This window comes from Oncorhynchus kisutch, linkage group LG24, assembly GCF_002021735.2.
Source record: "Oncorhynchus kisutch isolate 150728-3 linkage group LG24, Okis_V2, whole genome shotgun sequence".
Lineage (NCBI taxonomy): Eukaryota > Metazoa > Chordata > Actinopteri > Salmoniformes > Salmonidae > Oncorhynchus > Oncorhynchus kisutch.
Genome location: NC_034197.2, coordinates 21,583,181 through 21,605,401, shown reverse-complemented (window position 1 = coordinate 21,605,401; position 22,221 = coordinate 21,583,181). Strand labels below are relative to the sequence as shown.

Genomic DNA, 22,221 nt, shown 5'->3' with positions numbered 1-22,221 from the left:
TGCAAAAGGGCTGACCTCTTGAAGAGAATGAAAGGGCTGTTTGATAATTTACTGGAGTTGAATGTGCCACACGTGCCTCTCTCCCTAGGGGTGAGGGAGACACTGCCAACATAGACACTGCCAACACTGCAACTCAATTAAACAAACCTAATAATCACATATGGCCTGCTTATCATTTATTATATACTGCATGAACAACAGGCTTAAAAACGTATTAGCTTAGTATATATTGAATGTATACATGTGCATCTGTTTGAATTTAAAGTATTCATGACAAGGTTTCATGTCAATGCTCTCTGTTACCGCTCACTGACAAACTTCTCACCAGGAAAGAGGGGATAGAAGGTGAAATGTGGACCTCTTCAGGGCCTGACTGTTCTCAACGCAGAACAAACAAACATGTGCAAAGCAGTGGGTCTACAGAGCCGACCACCTGGAGGTAAACTCATTAAGAGTCCTATAAAAACCTTCTGCTAGCACAGCAAGCCTTGCACCATTTCCCCACCAACAAAATTATAACAACCACTACTACTGCACTGAAAAAAGAAACCTGACACAATAGGAGCCTCTTATTAGTAGAGAACTGCCCAGTCTTAACATATGCTCCTGGAAGAGAGAGGGAAAGAGGAAGTAGAGAGGAGAGGCTCGGTCCAGGGCATTAAGACAGAAGGACAGGGGGGATACTGCCCAGGACCCTCAGAAGGAAAGGGGAGACGAAGGGAAAACATTTATTCTTTCCTCTCATCTTTCTTCCCTCTTCCAGATCAGTTTCAATCTCATTTCTCTATGACAAAAAATAGAAGTCTGAAGCTTACAGTTGTGAACACTGGTATTGAAATGGTGAATTTACAGTCATCTTTTGTTAACATACTAACAATATTGTTTTTCATTGTTTCTTAGGTTGATGGTGTACAATTGAATAGAATCGGCTATTTCATGCAAAGACATCTCATTATCTGTCATGAAGAGAAAAGTGTGAGTTAAGAAAGAGTGGTTTTTATTTCAATAAGGCAACATTCCATGGTATCAATAGCAGCTAAGGCTGAATTACTTGAAACAAATGCAACATTTTCATTAATACACAATACACAAGAATTATCCATTGCATCGACACAATAAAATCTACACATTTAAAATATAGTTTCTGGAATGACTGTCAGTAGTGCTGTGGGTATGGTACATACAGGTGAAGGTAACATAAGTCTGACAAAAGTGACAGTTCATATCTCACGGGTTGAGCAGCCTTGTCATGTAGGATATTGTGCTGCTTTGCTAGAAATTAGATTCAAAGGTTTGGGTGCTGATGCATGTTTGGGTGCTGATGCATGTTTCAAGCCAGTGTAATTATGTTATTAGAGCAACTGTGTTTTTCACATTTGCACTGTTTACAGCAGGGGCCATGCGTTTTCTCAGTGAGCAAAATCACAAAAATGGCAGTCCAATCCCTGTTCAAAGTGTGACTTGCATTTTAACCCTCTCAACACGTACATAAGGTCTATACAAAAACAGCTTGATCATTTGGAATATAGCATGTGGATTCCGCTTGCATTCAGTATGCAAACACACAGAGAAAGCTCAGAGAATGGTGTCCCCTGGTGGACAGTGTTGCCAGTGATTATGAAGAGTCGAAATACGAATGTCTTTCAAGGTAATGCGTTGCACGAGATTTCCTATTCCAAAACATTTTTTGAACATATTGATTCTAAAATAACTTCATTTTCAGTAGGAGACGAGAGGACGCGGACATTGGCATAGTACAGGACGAGTAGGACACGAATCAGACAAGTGAAAACTATTTCAGGTGAGCTCTGGCTGGCTAGCGAGTTAGCTAGCGTTTCACTTCGTCTGCTTTATAAGTTAGCCAGCAATGTTGGCTGCATGTTAGCGAACAACTGATTAAAGTTTAAAGTTAGCTCGCGGAGGTTGGCGTTTCTTGAATTTTCGTCCAGATATCGAGATTTGGCACAAATACTCTGCAAGCTAGCTAGCTACCGTTCACTCTTGCTGCCTCTGCCTTGTACCATTGTCTCGAGCAACAGGCAAGTTTGCTATTTTTGCCAACCCCGCCTTAAACTAGTAGCCACTGCCATAACATAACATGACAAAACCTCTTTAGAAATTACAATGTTTTAGAGGATTTTACATGTTTTATTTCAACAGTTTGACCCAGCTACTTTTGTAATGGAGTTCGGACATTTACTCAAACATTTTACGTTATTTACAGTGTTGGGGAAACTACTCTGAAAATATAGTTTACCAAGCTTGCTACCAATGAATTCACACTGGAAGAAGTTAGCCTTTTAAACACAAAATCAGAATTAGGCAGGTCTGATGCTGAAAAAGAAAGAACATTATTGCCTACTTCACCCATCTTTTCTTTTTGCAAAACAAGTAGAGTATAGTTAGCTTCACCACTACATGGCAAAATAAACTACTGCAAACACTACCAAGGTTTGAATTTAGTTAAACTACCACCAAGCTACTGAATATTTATTAAATTACCTGTTGAACTACATGTAGTTCACTACTCCCCAATACTGATTATTGACAACACAAAATACCGGTAATACAAATCAAATGAAATCAAATTTGATTGGTCACATACACGTGTTTAGCAGCTCTTATTGTGAGTGTAGCAAAATGCTTGTGCTTCTAGCTCCGACAGTGCAGTAATATCTAACAAGTACTATCTAACAAATTACACAACATATACCCAATATACACACATCTAAGTAGGAATTAATTAAGACTATATACATATATGGACGAGCCAGAGCGGAACAGACTAAGATACAGTAGAATAGATTAGAAAACAGTAAATACATATGAGATGAGTAATGCAAGATATGTAAACATTATTAAGTGACTAATATACCGTAGAAGTATAGAAAACAGTATATACATATGAGATGACTAATGCCAGATATGTAAACATGATTATTTATTTGTTTTTTAATTGAACCTTTATTTAACTAGGCAAGTCAGTTAAGAACAAATTCTTATTTACAATGAAGGCCTGGTTGATGTCCTTGATTATCTTTTTGGCCTTCCTGTGACATCGGGTGCTGTAGGCGTCCTGGAGGGCGGGTAGTTTGCCCCCGGTAATGCTTTGGGCAGACCACACAACCCTGATTACAACCTATTGTGGGCCATTGTACCAAGCTCATAATATATTATAAGTTATACTCAAGAAAACCAAGGCATTAATTGAAATTACATTGACAATTGAACAGTAGGACATTTTATGCATCAAGCCTTTTTAACATTGATCACTCACATACAGCTGCATTATTTTCATGTTTCTCCACTCCAGTGAGAGCCAGGCAGTTGAGGCTACACCATGGAGTTCAGCAGGATAGAGTTCTTCCAGGAGCTAGGGGAGAGCTGTGTGCTCCCTACGGCACAGCAGGGAGTGGAACAGGTCTGGCAGCTACTGCTCCTCTGCCTGCTCTGTCGACTCCTCTGTAGGCTGGGTGAGTCCACTTGAACACTTGACCAATAACATTATTTAATGAGGATTTAACAGAGGATGTGCCAATCTTTAGATACAAAGATTGAATCATGTAATGTATACTTTGCCATGACACCATCCACAGTGTGTTGGACACATGTAATGATGACAGATAAAGCATTCAGTATTACCTTACAGATGTCTAGAAAAGCACCCCAATTTGTACAAAGGCCTTTGGTGGTGCCAGCCTGGTACTTACTGTTTCCTGTCCTCCAGTAGGTCTCTCATCTTCTGTGAAACACTTGGGCTCAGTGTCAGCGGGTCTATATGCCCTCTACCTGTTCTTTGAGCAGTCCATGGTGTGGGTGTTAATGCTCAGTATGCTCTGCTACACGGTCCTGTTCCTCAACCGCCATTCCAGCAGCCGAGGAATCTTCCTCTCTGCCACTATCCTCATCTATCTACTCATGGGGTAATGAATGAAAATGATAACTCCATCTATTGCTAATGCTGCATCATAGGCAATGTTGCTCCACTTAACTGTTTTCTCCATGTTTTTTTCTCTCTAGAGAGCTGCATATGATTGACACAGTGACCTGGCATAAAATGAGAGGTAAATGTCCTGTACAGATGTGAGTGATTGGATGGCAAGGCAGTATGAGACATATACATGATTTTATAGAGACACGGACATCTTCCTGTTACATTGTATTCGAGACCTTAGTGAAGGAACAACTGTGCATACTTTGCCTATCATCCCCACTTCCTCAGGTTCCCAGATGGTGGTGGCCATGAAGGCCATTTCTCTGGCCTTTGACCTGGACAGAGGCACTGTGCTCGCTGTGCCCAACCCTCTGGAGTTCACAGGCTACATTCTCTTTGTGGGCACTGTCATCTTTGGACCCTGGATTAGCTACTCAAGCTACAAAGAGGCCATTGAGAGCCGGAAACTAGTAAGCCACAGCTGAAGAGCTGTGCTACTGTTTTGCAAAGAAATTATGTATTCTCAGTCAACTTGTTAAAAGAAAGCTGAATTGATTCCTGTATAGTATCTGAATTTACATTTGACATATAGGCTTATAACATATTGGTCCAGATTTACTAAGTGTTTGCGCTGGTGCAAAGTTTACACCTCTTTTCACTGCAGTTAGATCCACATTCTGTAGCTGCTTTAAGTCAAAATGGCTGCTAAAATCTGTCCTTTTTTAACTTGGCTTCTCTGTCCCCCAGAGTTGGTCCTGGCTCCAGAAGTTTTCAATTAGCTGGGTGAAATGCCAGGTATGCTTGGTGATATCCAACTGCATCGCCCCATACCTCTTCCCTTATTTCATTCCAATCCACGGGAGCAGAGGACTGCGCACGTGAGTGCACGTTTCACTGAACAATTCCTTGGTCATTCCAATGTCAGTCCTATTTTGATATGTGAATGTACACCAACTTTATGTTAGTGAGTTCCATTTATTTCTGTTTCTCTGCTTCCAAGAGGCACATAAGCAAGGTAAGGACTATTGTGATGAAGAACATCAAACAAAGTTCTTCAGACAAGCTCTGATAGGAGCAATAGTGACCACTTCAATATGGTGTCAGTGCATAAAACTATTCCTGGCATTATTGCTGAATGAAGAAAGGCTATAAACAGTATCTTAGAGCTGTCTTGTCTATTTTCCCTGTGTACAGGTGGCTCCATGCGTATGAGAATGCTGTATCCTTCCACTTCAGTAACTACTTTGTGGGCCACCTCAGCGAAAGTACTACTGTGCTGGCAGGGGCAGGTTTCACTGAAGACAAAGACAATGTCAAATGGGGAGTTCAATTCATACGATCTATGGTTCAATTAGTGGTACACATATTTCATATATTATCAATTTGCTTGTAGGTTAAGTTTATAATAGCAGTATTGTGATAGACACTGTAATATCTGTCTAGATAAGATATGTGAAAATAATGTGTGTGTGCATGCATGTGCAAATCCATGAATGCACAAAATGTGTTTTTAGGGATCTGAAAGTGGTTAAGCCTCTGAATGTGGAGTTGCCCAGGTCCATGGTGCTGGTGGTGACCTCCTGGAACATCCCCATGTCTCGCTGGCTCAACATATGTAAGCATCATTACACCTTCAATTTACTATAAACAGATTAGACAGAAATGTTAGAACTATGGGCCTTGTTTAACCATATTTATTTTTTTACATATTAAAATGTCAACTGATTACTGAGTCTTTCCCCCATTTTGTTGTAGATGTTTTCAAAAGTGCTTTGAAACTTGGCACATTTTCTTCCATCATTGTGACTTACACAGCCAGTGCCCTACTACATGTGAGTATGAGTCTACCAACTCAGTGATGTCATCTTACGTGATGATTCAGAAAAGGTCACTCACCATTGCACTTTAATACTGTTTTTTTGCTTTAGTAAGATTTGATCTGATTTTGAAAATGTCACTGCCTTAACCCTCTGGCTGAGGCCAAAGTGAATAGTTGGTTGATCAGCTTCCGATGTTGTAAAACCAATCTGCCATTTTGTTTTCTCCAGGGCCTCAGCTTCCATCTTGGGGCCGTGCTGCTGTCTCTGGGCTTCATCACCTACGTGGAACATGGTGAAGTTACCGTGCCTATCTGCTTTTCACATTCACATGCTTGCTTGTTTTATGTGAGTTTTGTTTCAAAGGTTGTACATCGCCTTATTGTCTTGTCATCCTCTGTCAGTTCTGAGGAAGAGGCTGGCAGCCATCTTTAGTGCCTGTATCCTGTCCAAACAGTGTCCCAACAATTGCCATCATCAGCAGAAGAAGGTACATGCCTGTTGCATCCAGGAATGTTTTACACTCAAGTTTGTATATCATGTTTTGAAGGTGCTTTCCATAAGATAACCTATTGTTAATTGCACATTGAATGGGTCCATGTGGGGTGAGTGAGCTAGCTAGTGTACATTGAATGGGTCCATGTGGGGTGAGTGAGCTAGCTAGTGTACATTGAATGGGTCCATGTGGGGTGAGTGAGCTAGCTAGTGCACATTGAATGGGTCCATGTGGGGTGAGTGAGCTAGCTAGTGCACATTGAATGGGTCCATGTGGGGTGAGTGAGCTAGCTAGTGCACATTGAATGGGTCCATGTGGGGTGAGTGAGCTAGCTAGTGCACATTGAATGGGTCCATGTGGGGTGAGTGAGCTAGCTAGTGCACATTGAATGGGTCCATGTGGGGTGAGTGAGCTAGCTAGTGCACATTGAATGGGTCCATGTGGGGTGAGTGAGCTAGCTAGTGCACATTGAATGGGTCCATGTGGGGTGAGTGAGATAGCTAGTGCACATTGAATGGGTCCATGTGGGGTGAGTGAGCTAGCTAGTGCACATTGAATGGGTCCATGTGGGGTGAGTGAGCTAGCTAGTGCACATTGAATGGGTCCATGTGGGGTGAGTGAGCTAGCTAGTGCACATTGAATGGGTCCATGTGGGGTGAGTGAGCTAGCTAGTGCACATTGAATGGGTCCATGTGGGGTGAGTGAGCTAGCTAGTGCACATTGAATGGGTCCATGTGGGGTGAGTGAGCTAGCTAGTGCACATTGAATGGGTCCATGTGGGGTGAGTGAGCTAGCTAGTGCACATTGCGGGCAGGTTTGGGATTCAGAACTCATCCCCAGTGTAGTGACTGATCTGTGCCTCTCTTGTAGGAGCTGTGGGTGTATGGCATCAACCTAGCCTTCAGTGCCATGGCCATCTTCCACCTGACATACCTGGGCTCCCTGTTTGATGCTGAAGTAGACAACTTGGCTGCAGAGGAGGTAAGGCCCACGAATGACCTGCTACTGCTGGCTGGGGCCAAGTTAATGGAGACAATTAGAATTAAACAGTGGTCTATATGAACTGCATGAACGTATTACTTATACACATTTAGTCACCATTGTCCTCCTTCTCAGGGTTATGTGGCCAACCACACCATTCAGAAGTGGTCAGAGTTGAACTGGGCCAGCCACTGGCTGGTGTTCGGCAGCTGGCTCTTCTACCGCCTCATTCAGTAATCTCATTCTGCGAAGGTCTGTACTGAACAGAAGACAAAAGCTTGGTCCAAAAAGAACAGAAGACAAAAGCCTGGTCCAAAAAGAACCCTTAGTTCACAGGTGGGCCATCTTACCTAGCAAGGTCTGGTGTGGGTAAAGACTTAGTGGACACGGAGCAGCGAAGTGTAGAGCCAGGACAATTGTCCCACACCATCATGACTGGAAGAATGCTGCATTGTTTACCAGGGTCTTTCTGTATTTGTTTGTTGTGGTGAACACTAACAAACCAGTCACACACAAGTTCATTGCTATGATGCATCACACTGTTGAGATTGAGAACCAGAGGTAGGCTGAAGATTTGTCAGTGGCTTCTGTATAGGCTACTGTTCATCTTCAGGTCTTTTGGAGTTTGATCACACACAATCATTATGAATATTTATGCTTCTGTGTATATCAGTAGCACCTATTAGCCTTCTCACACTGCATTGTTCTTAGCCCCAGGCTAAGACTGGGCCCTGGGCTAGCTTATCCTGTGTTCATACAAGCACTTGTTAACCTGGGGCTAAGGTGCAGTGTGCCTTAAGTGAATGTATTATGTTGGACCATTGATGTCATATAATTAGGCGGGGGGGGGGTGTATGGCCAGTATACCACGGCTAAGGGCTGTTATTTGGCACGACACAACGTGGAGTGCCTTGATTCAGCCCTTAGCCGTGGTATATTGGCCATATACCACAAACCCTGAGTTGTCTTATTGCTATTATAAACTGGTTACCAATGTAATTAGAGCAGTAAAAATAAATGTTTTGTCATACCCGTGGTATACGGTCTGATATACCACAGCTGTCAGCCAATCAGCATTCAGGGTTTGAACCACCCAGTTTATAATACATGATCTCGATGGAGGTACTTTTTTTTCTACTTATGTATCTGTTTTTCTATTAAAGACATTTTATTTCTAGTTCTGTGGCCCTACTTAAACACTAATCAATGAAGGGTTTATTTGGAAATGGGAGTTAAAACACACTCTAGTAGTTACATTATTTATTCAACAAGGTGAAGGATTGTACTGTATTTTTCAGCAAATTATAGAATTTAAAATGCCAGATCAAAACCATGATTAGTACATCAAGTATACTGAAAAAAATATAAATGCAACATGCAACAATTTCCATTTTTTTTACTGAGTAACAATTCATATATGGAAATCAGTTAATTGAAATAAATTCACAAAGCCCTAATCTATGGATTTCACATCTGGGAATACAGATATGCATCTGTTGGTCACAGATACCTTAAAATAAAAAGTAGGGGCATGGATCAGAAAACTAGTTAGTATCTGGTGTCACCGCCATTTTCCTTATGCAGTGCGACACATCTCCTGTGCATAGAGTTGATCAGGCTGTTGATTGTGGCCTTTGGAATGTTGTTGGAGGCGATTTATGGTAGAGAAATTAACATTTATCTGGCAACAGCTCTGGTGGACATTCCTGCAGTCAAGATTGCCAATTGCACTCAACTTGAGACATCTATGGCATTGTGTTGTGTGACACAACTGCACATTTTAGAGTGGCCTTTTATTGTCCCCAGCACAAGGTGCACCTGTGTAATGATCATGCTGTTTAATCAGCTTCTTGATATGCCACACCTGTCCACTAGATGGATTATCTTGGCAAAGGAGAAATGCTCACTAACAGGGATACATTTGTACACAAAAAATGAGAGAAATAAGCTTTTTGTGCATATGGAACATTTCTGGGATATTTTATTTCAGCTCATGAAACCAACACTTTAGATTTTGCATTTATATTTTTGTTCAGTGGAGTTAATCTTAACCACTCAGAAGGGTATCATGCTATTTACAAGTGTTGTGTACAAAGACATTTTTATATAATTTATTGTCTTAATCCTTAAGAGTCTGCGTCAATCTAATTAACATAATACAACAATTCCCATCAAAATCCATCAGTTTTAAGGTAGAGATATCTGTATGGGCTTTTTTGCATGGGCTGCATCTCAATCCGCCGATGTCGGCCTTCCGCATCTGCGGTGGAAAGTGGCAGAGCTACAGCACTGTTTGTCAGACCAGTAGACATTGAAAATTGGTCTTCTCACGAAAACGTAGAGTCCGAACGGTTTAGCCGACTAACTAATATGACCACTATATGAAAAGATGAGACTCACGAACACGATGGTGTACTCCGTTTTTCTCTACGACCCCCACAAGCCCCATGGGACTGGTCTAAAATCAGTACCACCGATGTACCAACGTCTGTCTGTAGCATCTGAACAGTTCGGGCTCCAAACTAATATAACCCACAGGAGGTTGGTGGAACCTTCATTGAGGAGAGCGGGCTTGTGGTAATGGCTGAAGTGGAATCAGTGGAATGGTATCAAATGCATCAAACAAATGGTTTCCATTTTCTACGTTCCGACCGTTATCATGAGCCGTTCTTCCCTCAGCAGCCTCTGCTGATATGACCCCATATTGGAAAGGGGAGACTTACGAACACGTTGGTATTTCTGCTTTGCTCTACAACCCCCACAACAACGACAGGACTCAACCCCGTACCAATTTTATTTTTAATATGGAAGTATGGAGGTAGTTTTGTACCAACAAAAAAAACGGGTTAAATATGTGTCCAGAAAAGTAAAATATTTCCTGAGCGTTCTTATACTGTATCTCCTAGAGACACTTATTCTTTAATGTTTTTTGATTTAAAAAAAATATACTTTTCCATTTATGAATGTGTTATTCAATGCATTTCTATGGGTTATAGTAGTAAAGCCCAAATTCAGTATTTTATCAAATAATTTAAAATAATCCTAAAATTCTAAGTGTTCTAAATTCTAAGTGATACATGTTATGACAACTTTAAAACAATTTGTTACGTTAGTTTCACAACCGTGCTTGTTTAGAGCTCCCTCATAATCGGTTCAGAGACAACACAAGTTGACACATTCCAGAGTGGACTTGGCTCCCCATCTGTCGGCTTACCTTGGTTTAGTCAATCATTAATCACTGCTATCAGGAAAGCATCGTTCAGACGACAGGACGCCATCTCAACACGGAACTGACAAGACACTCGTCAAGTGTCCGTCCTCAGAATAGAAAAACAAAGTCTCGTCCTTTATTACATCAATCTTTCTATACGAGGTCAGTTAGTTCAAAAGTAATTGTCCCTCCCTAAATTTGAGACCTACTCTAAATTTTGTCCTATTCATAATACGTCTAGGGTTTGTGGTGTTAGTGGGAACTGTGCTCGATGATAGGATGAGGAGAGGAGTTAACTGTAGCTGGTTAGGAGCAGAGATCCCACTGTCCTGGGAGTTCTTCCGTGGTAAGACCAGCATTTATGTATTCACATAAACTGTATGGGCTATGTTTTTGACTGGCCAGAGATTTTACAGTCATTGGATCTGATACATATCAGGTTCTGTGTGATAAAGGTCTGTGCTTGAATACACCAACATTTTCTTTCTATGCTAAAAACGGCACAATGCTTTGTCTATGTGCAATATTGGTGTTTGCCATCTTAGATTCTGAGTGATGCTAACTGAGCCATTCTCTGCTACACCAACCCTGCTAATGTGTTGGGGCATTTCCGCCTGAGACTTACCTCACACCAGTGTGTCACCAGTGTTTATGATAATGTTAGCTCTAGTGTTGTTTTCTGGGAACTGTATGTGTTGTATATGATTTGTCCCACCACAAGTCCTTGTGTTGTGCGTTTGTACCCAGTGATCAAGGATGAGCTATGGCTGTTTCTCATTCCTGCTGGGTTCGCTGTGGTCATGCTGGCCCTGTTCCTAGAAGAGATGGGCTTCTTCCTGCGTCACGTGCACTACTCCAGACGCCGGCACCTCTACCTGTGGATACTGGGCATGTACCCGGTAAAGGGACCTCTCATTTTTGCCACACATTTCAATTGTTTCGGATAAGTATTTGTACATTGTGTCATTGTTGCCTAACTACACTCATTCTCTTTCGATCAGGTCTTTGGCTTAACCTCAATCATTGCGCTGTATGTTCCTCGCTCCTCCTCACTATGTAGCTTCATAGCTTCTCTGTAAGTATCGAGTACAACCTCTTTCTGACCATCACTTTGTTTTGTGTACTAATTTACATTGTTCACGTCATTCTGTGCTAAAACTTCCATCAGTAAAACTATCTCTCAATTTGTCGTTCTCGCTCTGAAGGTACCACTCCTTTACTTTGCTAAAGTTTATGGGGCTCATCACAGACTTCTTTGGGGGTAAGGCCCGCATGCTGGAGATCTTAGCTGGAGAGCAGGTGTCTCCGGATCCGTTCCCATGTTGCTGCTGCTGTTGCCTCCCTATGATAGCCATCAACAGGTACTTTATAACTGGGTGTCCTCCTCATTGTGCGCATCCATATCGTGATAATGATAGATTCATAAGATGTGGCCACATCGCAATAATGATAGATAAACAATATTGCTGTAATGGCCCCATATCGCAATATTGATAAATGCACAATATATCACCATAATCTCCCATGTTGCGATAATGATAAATGCACATATATTGCCGTAATCACCTTGCTCAAAACCTCTCCCTCCATAGGACCAGCCTGGGATGGATGATGGCTGCTGTGCTGCAACTGTCTGTGGTCAGAACCATCCTGTTCTTTGTCACTCTGGTCCTCTGGACAGATGAGCAGTATGACTATGGAGATGTGAGTGGAATGCATATATCGCAAGACATATTTGCATTGTAACCAATTTATTTTTGTCCTTAATTTAACCAAATGAGTCCCTGGTTAATAAGTACATTTGTTCATTTGATATATATCTATATATATATATATATATATATATATATATATATATATATATAATATTATTATTATTATTATTATTATTATTATTATTATTATTATTATTATTATTATAAAATTTTTTACCATATCCATGCAATTTTTCACAGGTGGATTATGCCAATCCCAATATGTACATGAATGTCATCCTAGGCGTGTCTACCTTCTTGTCCTTCTATGGCCACCTGCTGTTTTACAAGGCCACCAAAAAGGCCTTGCCTGGCTACGGGCTGAGGGCCAAATTTGTCTGTATCATTGTAGTGTTGGTGCTGTGTGGCCTTCAGAGTGGAATCCTGGAGACCATGGGGGCCCTGGAGGTGGTGCCCTGCACCCCTCCCTTCTCTGTCCTCATGCGTTCCCAGCGTAAGTGCACTGCGATGGAAGTCCTCCCCCCTCTCAACATCATCTCCATGTCAATATTGTAACAGTGGAGATACATGTTTATTATGAAATTATCAATGTGACATTGGTGGTAACTTTTTCTATTTTATTATCTTCCTCTCTCAGTAATTTACCACTACTCTGTGATTGTGGAGATGTTCTGCATATGCCTCTTTGCCCGCCACACTTTCCGTAAAGTGGAGCCTAGTCTAGAGGAGGGCTTTGGGCTGGAGGAGAGGCCCCCCAGAGGCATGCTGATGGAGCAGGCGGTTCAGACTGAAGACGTGGTGCCACTCAGGGAGAACCCCTGGCCTTGCTGGGAAGGCGCCGGAGTCTCCAATCCCGACTGTATTAGGGACAGCAGTGAAGACAGCCTCTGTAAAGTCGAACACGCCCCTTTGGATTGCTTCCCTTTCCCTCTTCAACCGAGACGTCAAGAGACAGTGAGGCCAGAAAACGTAACTGATGAAAGTGGCACTTTGGAGTTGCCCAAACTGACTGTCACTGCTGACATCAATGTTGTAGAGTCTAGAAATGTTACTGTTGTATGACAACATGGAATGTACTGTCCTGGAATCTCCTGGTGGGAAGACAACATAGGGGTCACCTCCAGAAAATGGAAGAAACACACCATACCGCTTGAGGTACTACCTTAACCAGTTTGTTCCTTTTTGCGTATATTGACTGAGACTCTGGCTCAATGCATTCTATCTATTCCTTAGCTGAATGAAGATGGTAGCTACTGGTGTGATAGGCTGTTTTTTCCTACCCAGATTTTTTCCCCTACTTTTTATACTCTACATTTTGTTTTGCAATGTTATCTCAAAAAGCCAATAAACTCATTTTTAAAACGCCTGTTGCACAAATATTGCATATTTATTCATCGGTCTCTGCGTCTCTAATGCCGTCTCTCAAAACATACAAAAAATCTTTGGGGTTTGATATGATTTTGATTACCTTCATGGGTTCATGGCTGTGTGCTCGATTTTATACACCTGTCAGCAACTGGTGTGGCTGAAATAGCCGAATCCACTCATTTGAAGGTGTGTCCACATACTTCTGTATATATAGTGTATATTTGGTATCAAGGCCCTTCAGAGGGAAGGTTAGGCCAGAGACCTACTATGTATGTGGTGTGAGAAGCTCATAGGGAGCCAATATCATCTACCCCATGGGGCAGTTATGAGAACAGATTATATTAGTGCTTACTTTGAATTGAACATTACATAATGTTCAATTCAAAGTAAGCACTAATATAATCTGAATTGAACATTACATAATGTTCAATTCAAAGTAAGCATTGTGTCTACTGTGACCTCTTAGTGATACACATTTTTCCAATGGTTTAATTAATAAATAAGAATATACATGTATTTTTCCCCCCAATATTATCTGAACATTAGAATGAGAATATGCATATTCTTCTCTTTCCATACCTTGCTGACCTTGCAAAAAATACTTACATCCTTACAAAGCTTCGCATGCAGCAACAGTTTTTTGCTGCTCCAATAGAAATACCGCTACAATATGCTCCATCCAATCAACAGCCTGAAACAGCTGCTTCCTCGAAAGTCTTTACCCCAATCGAAGGATTGTTCCATTTTGGCGGTGCGGAAAACATGGCGGAAGATTTGAACGGTAAGGAGGGTGGGAAGTTAATACGTGTATATTTGTTGTGTTTTGAGGTTATTGTGGCTGTTTGAACTGATCAAATGTTACACTTAATTCTGTGACCTTTAATACACGCTTGTCATGGAATATTTAGCATTGATAAAGCAATAACAATGACATTGAGTAAGCAGCTCTATCTGCGCACTTCGATTGTGTGGTCTTTTAAAAAATAAATTGTAGCGGATAACGTTTTTAATTAAAAGCTAAACGAATGCATACGGATATCGAATAACTAGTAACTAAATGATCGTAAGCTGCATGGCATTATAAAGCGTAAATTCGAGGAAAATCGGACATGTTTTCAGACAGCCATAGCTACTTGCAAACAACGGAGAACTTCATAACGCGCCAAAACACAGACCTCGTTGAGGAGCTAGTTAGCTAGAAATGTCTGGCAGTGTCTGCAAGCTGTCTTGCAAGCGTTTCACATAACCCGTTAGCCTGCACAATTCCAAATTAAAACAAAAGTATATGTTTAAGCTGAGTATATTTAATTGTCTCGTTCATTTGTTGCCTTCTAAACCCAACTCAGTTGGCAATTATTAGCTAACGTAGCTAGCTAAACATGGTGGCTACAATTACAACATTGCAGGTTGCAGCGTATCCTGCAAGCTGTCTTTGGACGACCTGCAGGCTGTCTGCCGCCGGGAAAGGCTCCACTGTAAAGAACTACAGGTGAACAAGCATAACATCGATGACTATGAGGTTGAGTACCTCTGTGACTACAAGAAGTCTAAGGTGAGTGAATTAATTCACAATGGGACTATGAAGGCTGGGACAAGTCCTCCGTAGAGTTATCTCGAGCATCGCAACTGTCAGTTGGTGTGGTTCCTTTAACTTTTGGTTTCATATGGATACTGAGAGAGACAGCAGTTACAGCACGCAATGACTACATCAAGCTTGTAAACTCGACAAATTTATGTGGTGCATTTTCAGTTTTTGGTTTCAGATTATTTTGTACTCAATAGAAATTAAGGGTAAAAAATGTAGTGCCATTTTGGAGTACAGGCAATCCGGAATGAATTGTGAATAATGAGTGAGAAAGTTAGAGGCACGAAGGTCATAACCCCAAGACATGCTAACCTCTCACAATTACCAATAACAGGACAGGTTAGCGTCTTCATTAATGTATAAGTGTTTTGAAACATACTCTATTCATATTTACAATAAAAGTGGCTCCAAAATTACTATTAAAGCCAACACTCTGCACTTTAACCTCATAGGCATTGTGTCATTTAAAATCCAAAGTGCTGGAGTACAGAGCCAAAACAACAACAAAAAATGTGTCGCTGTACCAATACTTTTGGACCTCACTGTAAAATGTACCACATTTAATATAATTATTTTGTGGCTTAATACGCAATCCAAGTCATGTGTCCTCTTGTCATCTATCAGGAGCAGGAGTTGTACCTGGTCAAATGGAAGGGCTTCCCTGAGTCGGCCAACACTTGGGAGCCCCGCAAAAATCTCAAGTGCAAGAAGCTGATGACTCAGTTCCATGAGGACATGGAGCGTGAGCTGAGGCGGCAAAAGAGACGGACCACCTGTCCCAAGCGGCTGGACAAGGACGTAGCCTGGATCCTGGTGCAGAAAGCCAAACTCCGCAAGAGGCTCCAGTGCTGGGAGGCCGACTTGAACAAGACGCGCAACCATCCAGGCCGCATCTTTGTCCTGAACGAGGTGGACCTGGACGGCCCGCCCAGGGACTTCACCTACATCAACACCTATAAGGTGGGCGAGGGCATCGTGCTCAATGAGATGGCCGTTGGCTGTGAGTGTAAGGACTGCTTCAGTGATCCGGTCGGAGGCTGCTGCCCCGGGGCCTCCCTCCACCGCCTGGCCTACACTGACAAGGGCCAGGTGCGAGTGCGTGCCGGGGAGCCCATCTACGAGTGTAACACCCGCTGCAGCTGCGGTTCTGACTGCCCCAACCGAGTGGTCCAGAAGGGCATTCCATTCGACCTGTGCATCTTCAAGACTGGGAACGGCCGAGGTTGGGGCGTGCGCGCACTACAGCACATAAAAAAGAACACCTTTGTCATGGAGTACGTTGGAGAGGTAAATAGTATAAAGTATTGGCCAATACTTTAGGTAAAATGTATTGGCCTATGTTAACTGCATTTACCAGAATGAGCTATTCTGTCATGAAAATGTATGAATTGGATTGGAGTAATGGACAAAGAACATTAGACAAACGTTGTGCTAGTGCTGTGTTTCTATTACGGGTGTTTGTGAACAGTTTCTGAAGTGGTGTGTGCATCTGTTTGTCAAGATCATCACATCGGACGAGGCGGAGAAGAGAGGACACCTGTACGACCGGCAGGGCGCCACCTACCTGTTTGACCTGGACTACGTGGAGGACGTTTATACAGTGGACGCTGCTCACCATGGCAACATCTCCCACTTTGTCAACCACAGTGTGAGTGGCACATTATCATATATGTTCACCTTTCAAACCCTGAGGCATACCTGCAGAGTAGCCAAAGCACCATGTCGTACCTTTTTGGTAGTAGTATATTTTAGTATTCTAGGTGCAAATGAAAGCAGTCGCATCGTAGACACCGCAGAATGGAAGCGGTTCAACCCATGGATGTTATAGTGTTGCACTGTAATATGCTTCCTCAAAGTGCAGCAAATTTGTCTATTATAGAGCATGTTTTCTCAAAGTTGTATGAAAATCTGAATAGAATTGTGTTTATGAATGTATTATAAGCAGTAGGCTATTCTGAAATAAAGCATTAATTGCTGTAATGTGACCTTAAAGTATGGACCTTTTTAAGTTGTCTCTTCTCTGTTTTGCAGTGCAACCCCAACCTGCAAGTATACAACGTGTTTATAGACAACCTGGATGAGAGGCTCCCGAGGATAGCTTTATTTTCAACACGCCCCATCAGGGCAGGAGAAGAGCTCACTTTTGACTACAAGATGCAAAGTAAGTGTGAAGTTTTACTGCCTGACATGTAGGGCTGTGACGATACTAGGAAAAATATATTTTTTACATTTCAAAAATGTAAACGCAAAGCAGACCAATTGCTTTGGTCCTTTAAAACCTGCTATATGTCAAATATATAGTGTATTATAAAATAAATACATGGGACTCTGGATGACAACCATAATGATGTTTGTTTCCAACATTATGGCTGTTTTCCTAAAGAAGGTAAATCTGCTTCGTGTTTTGTTTACTTGCCACGATACTGATGAGTATCGCGATTCTGGTTTCGTCCCGGCTCTACTAGCATGACCTCAACGTGACAGTTTACACATTAAAGGTACTGTTACTAATATCAGCCGAAAGCAACAATTCACTTGATTTTCCAACAGTTGATCACCATGTGGGTGATTCTTTTGAGCAGCAAGCCCACAGCACGATAGGTAGTGAAGTTATCAACATCCAATACAGCCTCGGCTGGAAGCTATCGTGAGCCTCTATTGGTAATCGTGACGCAATATCACTGGAGATTTGCATAGAGTTCAGCTTTCTCAATTGTTTTGCATCGCTCTCTTCGCTTTGCACATTTCACCTGGCTCATTGAAAATGAATAGGCTCTGTCATTTTGTCATCACCCATCACTGCTAGTGTGCATTGCAGGTAACTTGCTAGCTACTTTCACTAAATATAAAGGTGGGAGTGGGCACCAAATGTGTCATATCACCTAAACTCAGTCCTTTCAGGGCTAGGTAGGAGAGTGCAATTGGGAAAAACCTTTTTTGTTGTACTACAGTAACACATTAATTACATTGAGTTATACAATTTCAATGAACACTGGACATTTCAACATTAAACTTTATTTAGCTTTTCAGTCTGGCGTGTGTTTGATGCTTGGGCAAAACAATTTTCATATTTGGCTTGTTAAGCAGTTTGACAATTATGTGGTGCAGGTGAGCTAACCATAACGCATATATCTCAGATGTGCTGTCTTGGCTGAATTTGACTCTTGACATTGCAGTTGATCCAGTCGATGCGGAGAGCACAAGGATGGACTCAAATTTCAGTTTAGCAGGACTCCCAAGCTCTCCCAAAAAGCGGATTCGGGTGGAGTGCCGGTGTGGATCTGACACATGTCGGAAGTATCTCTTCTGATATGGATTGTAAACGGAACATCAAAGCTTGAACAGACACTGTGTAATATTTCGGGGAGTTATGAAAATTGTACGGCTTTATTTGTATTTGTCAACTTTTTTATTTTATTTTTTTACTTTCATAAACTTTTAAGCCTCGTTGGTGCGTTGGGTGATATCAAAAGTGATATGATGCATTTTTGTAATATTATTCTTTTTTTAAAACTTCATTTTAAATGTCCCCAAATGTATCTAGTATGTTGGTAAACCATTTTAGTAAATCAATGGCCAATATGACCTAAATGAACCCGCTTAAACATACATTTTACACATCTGGATTTTAGAATTTCTTCAGCGCTTACATATCTGTTGTGCACTTGTCAGTCTACATTTTGTCGGTGTTTGAGAATTCAAAATCTCAACCTATAAATTCAGTGGAACATAGTCATTGAAAATTCTATGGTGCCCAGTCATTTTCACTAGCAGTTCTTCCTGTCTCAAGTTTATTGAGCTTCAAGCCTCGTTGGAAAGAAACATTATAATGTGTAAAATGTGTGCTTTTATACTGATATGCTTTCAATGACTTGAGAAAATGATTAAGTTGCCATTCTTCCCCACTTCTTGTAGATAGTGCTGTATTTTGTCCTGAAATAATGTTTTGGAATTTTGTGTACCTCCAAACTGTCCTAGTGCTTTTTTTGTTTTTGGGTTGGCCTACTTTTTCTTAAATGTGAATGAATCCCCCCCCCTGACACTCCCGTTTTGTTGTCCTTGAATTGGTTGTTTGTGAGCTGCAGTATAATTTCACAACAAGCCACACCATGAAACAGCTCTCCATGGTTTAACCTATTTGTGAATCAGATGAGAAATGTCCTTTGTGTGGAAGTCAATATTATTGTTCATGTAGTAATGTGATGGCCAAACAAAGCTGTTCCTTTTTTATTTTATTTTTTCCTTATTCATTTATATTTAACTATTTTTTTAAATTCTCGTTCATTTGTATCAAAAATATTTTTTAAGGTTTACAGCCAGCAAAAACATTGTAAATAAAAGTTTTAATCTGGTTTATTCTTCTGGACAATATTTTGAGTGATGCAGCACTAAAAGTGTAATGTAAATGTAGCTGAATCAAAATGTAACGTTTACAATTCATTTGAGTACAACCTCCACACCACTAGATGGTGCAGCTGCATTCCTATGACTTCACATCAAATCCCCCAATAATATGTTGCTGCTGTAGCTACAGTGAGTGTACAAAACATTTAAGAACAACTTACTTATATTGAGTCCCCCTCTTGTCCTCAGAACAGCCTCAATTTGTCAGGGTATGTACTCCAAAAGGTGTCAAGCATTCCACAGGGATGCTTCCCACAGTTGTCAAGTTGGCTGGATGTCCTTCGAGTGGTGGACCATTCTTGATACACACGGGAAACTGTTGAGTGTGAAACCTAGCAGCGTTACAGTTCTTGACACAAACCGGCGTGCCTGGCACCTACTACCATACTCTGTTCAAAGGTACTTAAATATTTTGTGTTACCCATTCACCCTCTAAGTGGCACACACAATCCATGTCTCAATTGTCTCATGGCTTAAATCCTTCTTTAACCTGTATGTTCCCCTTCATCTACAGTGATTGAAGTGGATTTAACAAGTGACATCAATAAAGGATAGCTTTCACCTGGTCAGAATGTAGATATTTTAGGTTTTTAAACTCAACATCAAGCAATGGTGTTCTCATTTATTATTATTACATATCTAAAAACCTGTAGCATGATTTCTATACTGGTGATACCCAATAACTGAAAATGTATACTTTCCTTTTATAGTTGTCCTGACATTAAGTATTAGCACTAGCTCAATTGGCAAAAATATGACATGTCTGGGTCGACAGTAATTTTGTTCTATCAACATTTAGACCGCAATACCTGTATCTTCCATCCGTCTTTCAGTGAAGAGTAGTGCTTGTCCCTCTATGTATGTCTCACACACAACACACTCCTCCCTCTCTGTCCCTCCACTGCCTGTTCTCACCTCCCACACTATCAGATGAAATCACCAGGCCACAGCTCCCTCCGCTCTTGGCTCAAGGATATGTACTGGATCTCTTTTTAGTCAAGGATGTATAGGCAGTAACTGGAATTAGTGAGCACAGCACAGGGCCTTTTCCCTTCCCCTCTCAACGTAGAGGAACTTTTCCCTTTCCCTCTCAATTTAGAGGAACTGCACGTGTAAAAAATGTGCAATTCAATGGTTTAAGAAGACACACTCGTTGCATCAGGTTTTTGAATGAACCTCATTGGTTTTAGCACATTCAATTCTCTGTGTCAGGAACAGGCTGAGGGTGAAAAATACTCAAATAAGCATTTGCAGGACTGACATTTTTCAAAATACAACGAGGCTGCTCCCTGTTGGCTATCATGGACTATCATATCTCAGTCCTCAGAATCTTCTGGTCAGGCAGTTGGCTCTGGTTAGCATTAGCTTTACTTAGGAATTCAGATGTCTGCAGCAGAACCTGGGGCAGCAGGATACCCATGGGGGGCTGCATTAGGCTAGGTGTCTGCTGGGTGAGAGGGCATGCCTGGGACCCTTATTGAATTGGCTGGATTTATGGAGGATCAGAGATGGAAATGGAGAATAAACCAAAGCACCCAGATTGCCCCTGTCTGGAACAGGCATGTGCAAGAACAGGGATTTGATTATATGAATGGACTGACTAGAGTTGTTTTCAGGTTGCTCATCAACAATGATGAGCAACCTGTACGAGGATATATGACAAATATTAATTCTCTAAAGAACCATTAGAAATATCTAGATCTGTTTAATACTTTGGTCATATTGAAGAAAATATATACATTATTTTAACCTTTATTTAACTAGGGAAGTCAGTTAAGAACAAATTCTTATTTACAATGATGGCCTACCCCGGCCAAACCTGGACGACGCTGGGCCAATTGTGTGCCGCCCTATGGGACTCCCAATCATAGCCAGATGTGATGCAGCCTGGATTCAAACCAGGGACTGTAGTGAGTCCTCTTGCACTGAGATGCAGTGCCTTAGACCGCTGCGCCACTATGTACAGGTATGTCTATTTAATTTCAAGCACGTGGGATAGCATCAGTTGTAAGTTAATTTGAGGGGAAGCTTCCCAAGTTTGATGCCAAAAGTAGGTATAAAGGAAAGATGACATCAAAAGTTGAAACATAGTTTATAATATTACAGATCTGCGAACTGATCATGAGCTTCTTTCTACCCACAAGTGCTGATCATCTAAAAGACAGATTAAATGACTAAATGTATGCTAATCTGGGGCTTTGTAAACTCTTGACAACTTGGTGACCTTAAATATGGATAACAAGACATGGAAAAGGAAGACCGTATGAACCCTGTGAACTCATACTTTTGTTGCGGGGTTATGTCCTCTTTCTGTTGCGTGGGCTAAAAAACACTATGAGTGCAATACACAAAATAAGTGTTAGCATTAATATCCCAGGTGAGGAGCAACATACTCTAGCTGAGAATGTTTTATGCCCTGAATCAATATTAAAATGAATGTGACGTTAGTCTTGACGACTGGTTGTAAATTTGGGTGTCTTGTCTTTGAATTCAAGGCATAGAATAAAATGTTGTACTTGCTCCTTACTTTTACATCTTGTGTCCATATCTGCACATAAGGAATGTGTTACATTTAGTAATTGCAATCTGTCAATAGTTTCAAAGGAAATTTATTTTTCATTACAAAAACCAACAACAAAAATCCTAAATGGCCAGAGACATGCTTAACAGCTCAACCATTTTCTTTTTAAATAATACAAGAAAGAAATGG

At 41.3% G+C, this 22,221-nt stretch overlaps 3 protein-coding genes across 6 annotated transcripts; all 3 read left to right on the top strand.

The window, feature by feature from the left end:
- Positions 1-328: 328 nt before the first annotated feature.
- Positions 329-8,405, top strand: LOC109869636 (protein-serine O-palmitoleoyltransferase porcupine). Of its 4 annotated transcripts, XM_020459906.2 has the most exons (15): positions 329-439; positions 901-975; positions 1,724-1,801; positions 3,314-3,473; positions 3,728-3,923; positions 4,021-4,064; positions 4,223-4,404; positions 4,682-4,812; positions 5,129-5,254; positions 5,449-5,549; positions 5,690-5,766; positions 5,983-6,046; positions 6,156-6,241; positions 7,118-7,228; positions 7,364-8,405. In XM_020459906.2, exons 4-15 carry the CDS (start codon positions 3,341-3,343, stop codon positions 7,463-7,465), a joined length of 1,353 nt encoding a protein of 450 aa, XP_020315495.1. In that variant the 5' UTR covers positions 329-439; positions 901-975; positions 1,724-1,801; positions 3,314-3,340; the 3' UTR covers positions 7,466-8,405. The 4 variants fall into 4 exon arrangements, with proteins under 4 accessions (XP_020315495.1, XP_020315496.1, XP_020315493.1 ...); XM_020459907.2 differs by lacking the exons at positions 329-439; positions 901-975 and adding an exon at positions 1,520-1,648 and having other exon boundaries at positions 3,731-3,923; XM_020459904.2 differs by lacking the exons at positions 329-439; positions 901-975 and adding an exon at positions 1,520-1,648.
- Positions 8,406-10,318: 1,913 nt separating this feature from the next.
- On the top strand, positions 10,319-13,519 carry LOC109868951 (organic solute transporter subunit alpha). Its single transcript, XM_020458728.2, has 7 exons — positions 10,319-10,785; positions 11,187-11,338; positions 11,441-11,514; positions 11,645-11,800; positions 12,032-12,143; positions 12,395-12,647; positions 12,792-13,519. Exons 1-7 carry the CDS (start codon positions 10,719-10,721, stop codon positions 13,214-13,216), a joined length of 1,239 nt encoding a protein of 412 aa, XP_020314317.2. The 5' UTR covers positions 10,319-10,718; the 3' UTR covers positions 13,217-13,519.
- A 706-nt stretch (positions 13,520-14,225) lies between these two features.
- Positions 14,226-19,459, top strand: LOC109869445 (histone-lysine N-methyltransferase SUV39H1-like). Its single transcript, XM_020459611.2, has 6 exons — positions 14,226-14,303; positions 14,929-15,074; positions 15,732-16,394; positions 16,609-16,755; positions 17,139-17,268; positions 18,284-19,459. Exons 1-6 carry the CDS (start codon positions 14,285-14,287, stop codon positions 18,415-18,417), a joined length of 1,239 nt encoding a protein of 412 aa, XP_020315200.1. The 5' UTR covers positions 14,226-14,284; the 3' UTR covers positions 18,418-19,459.
- The last annotated feature ends 2,762 nt before the right edge of the window (positions 19,460-22,221 follow it).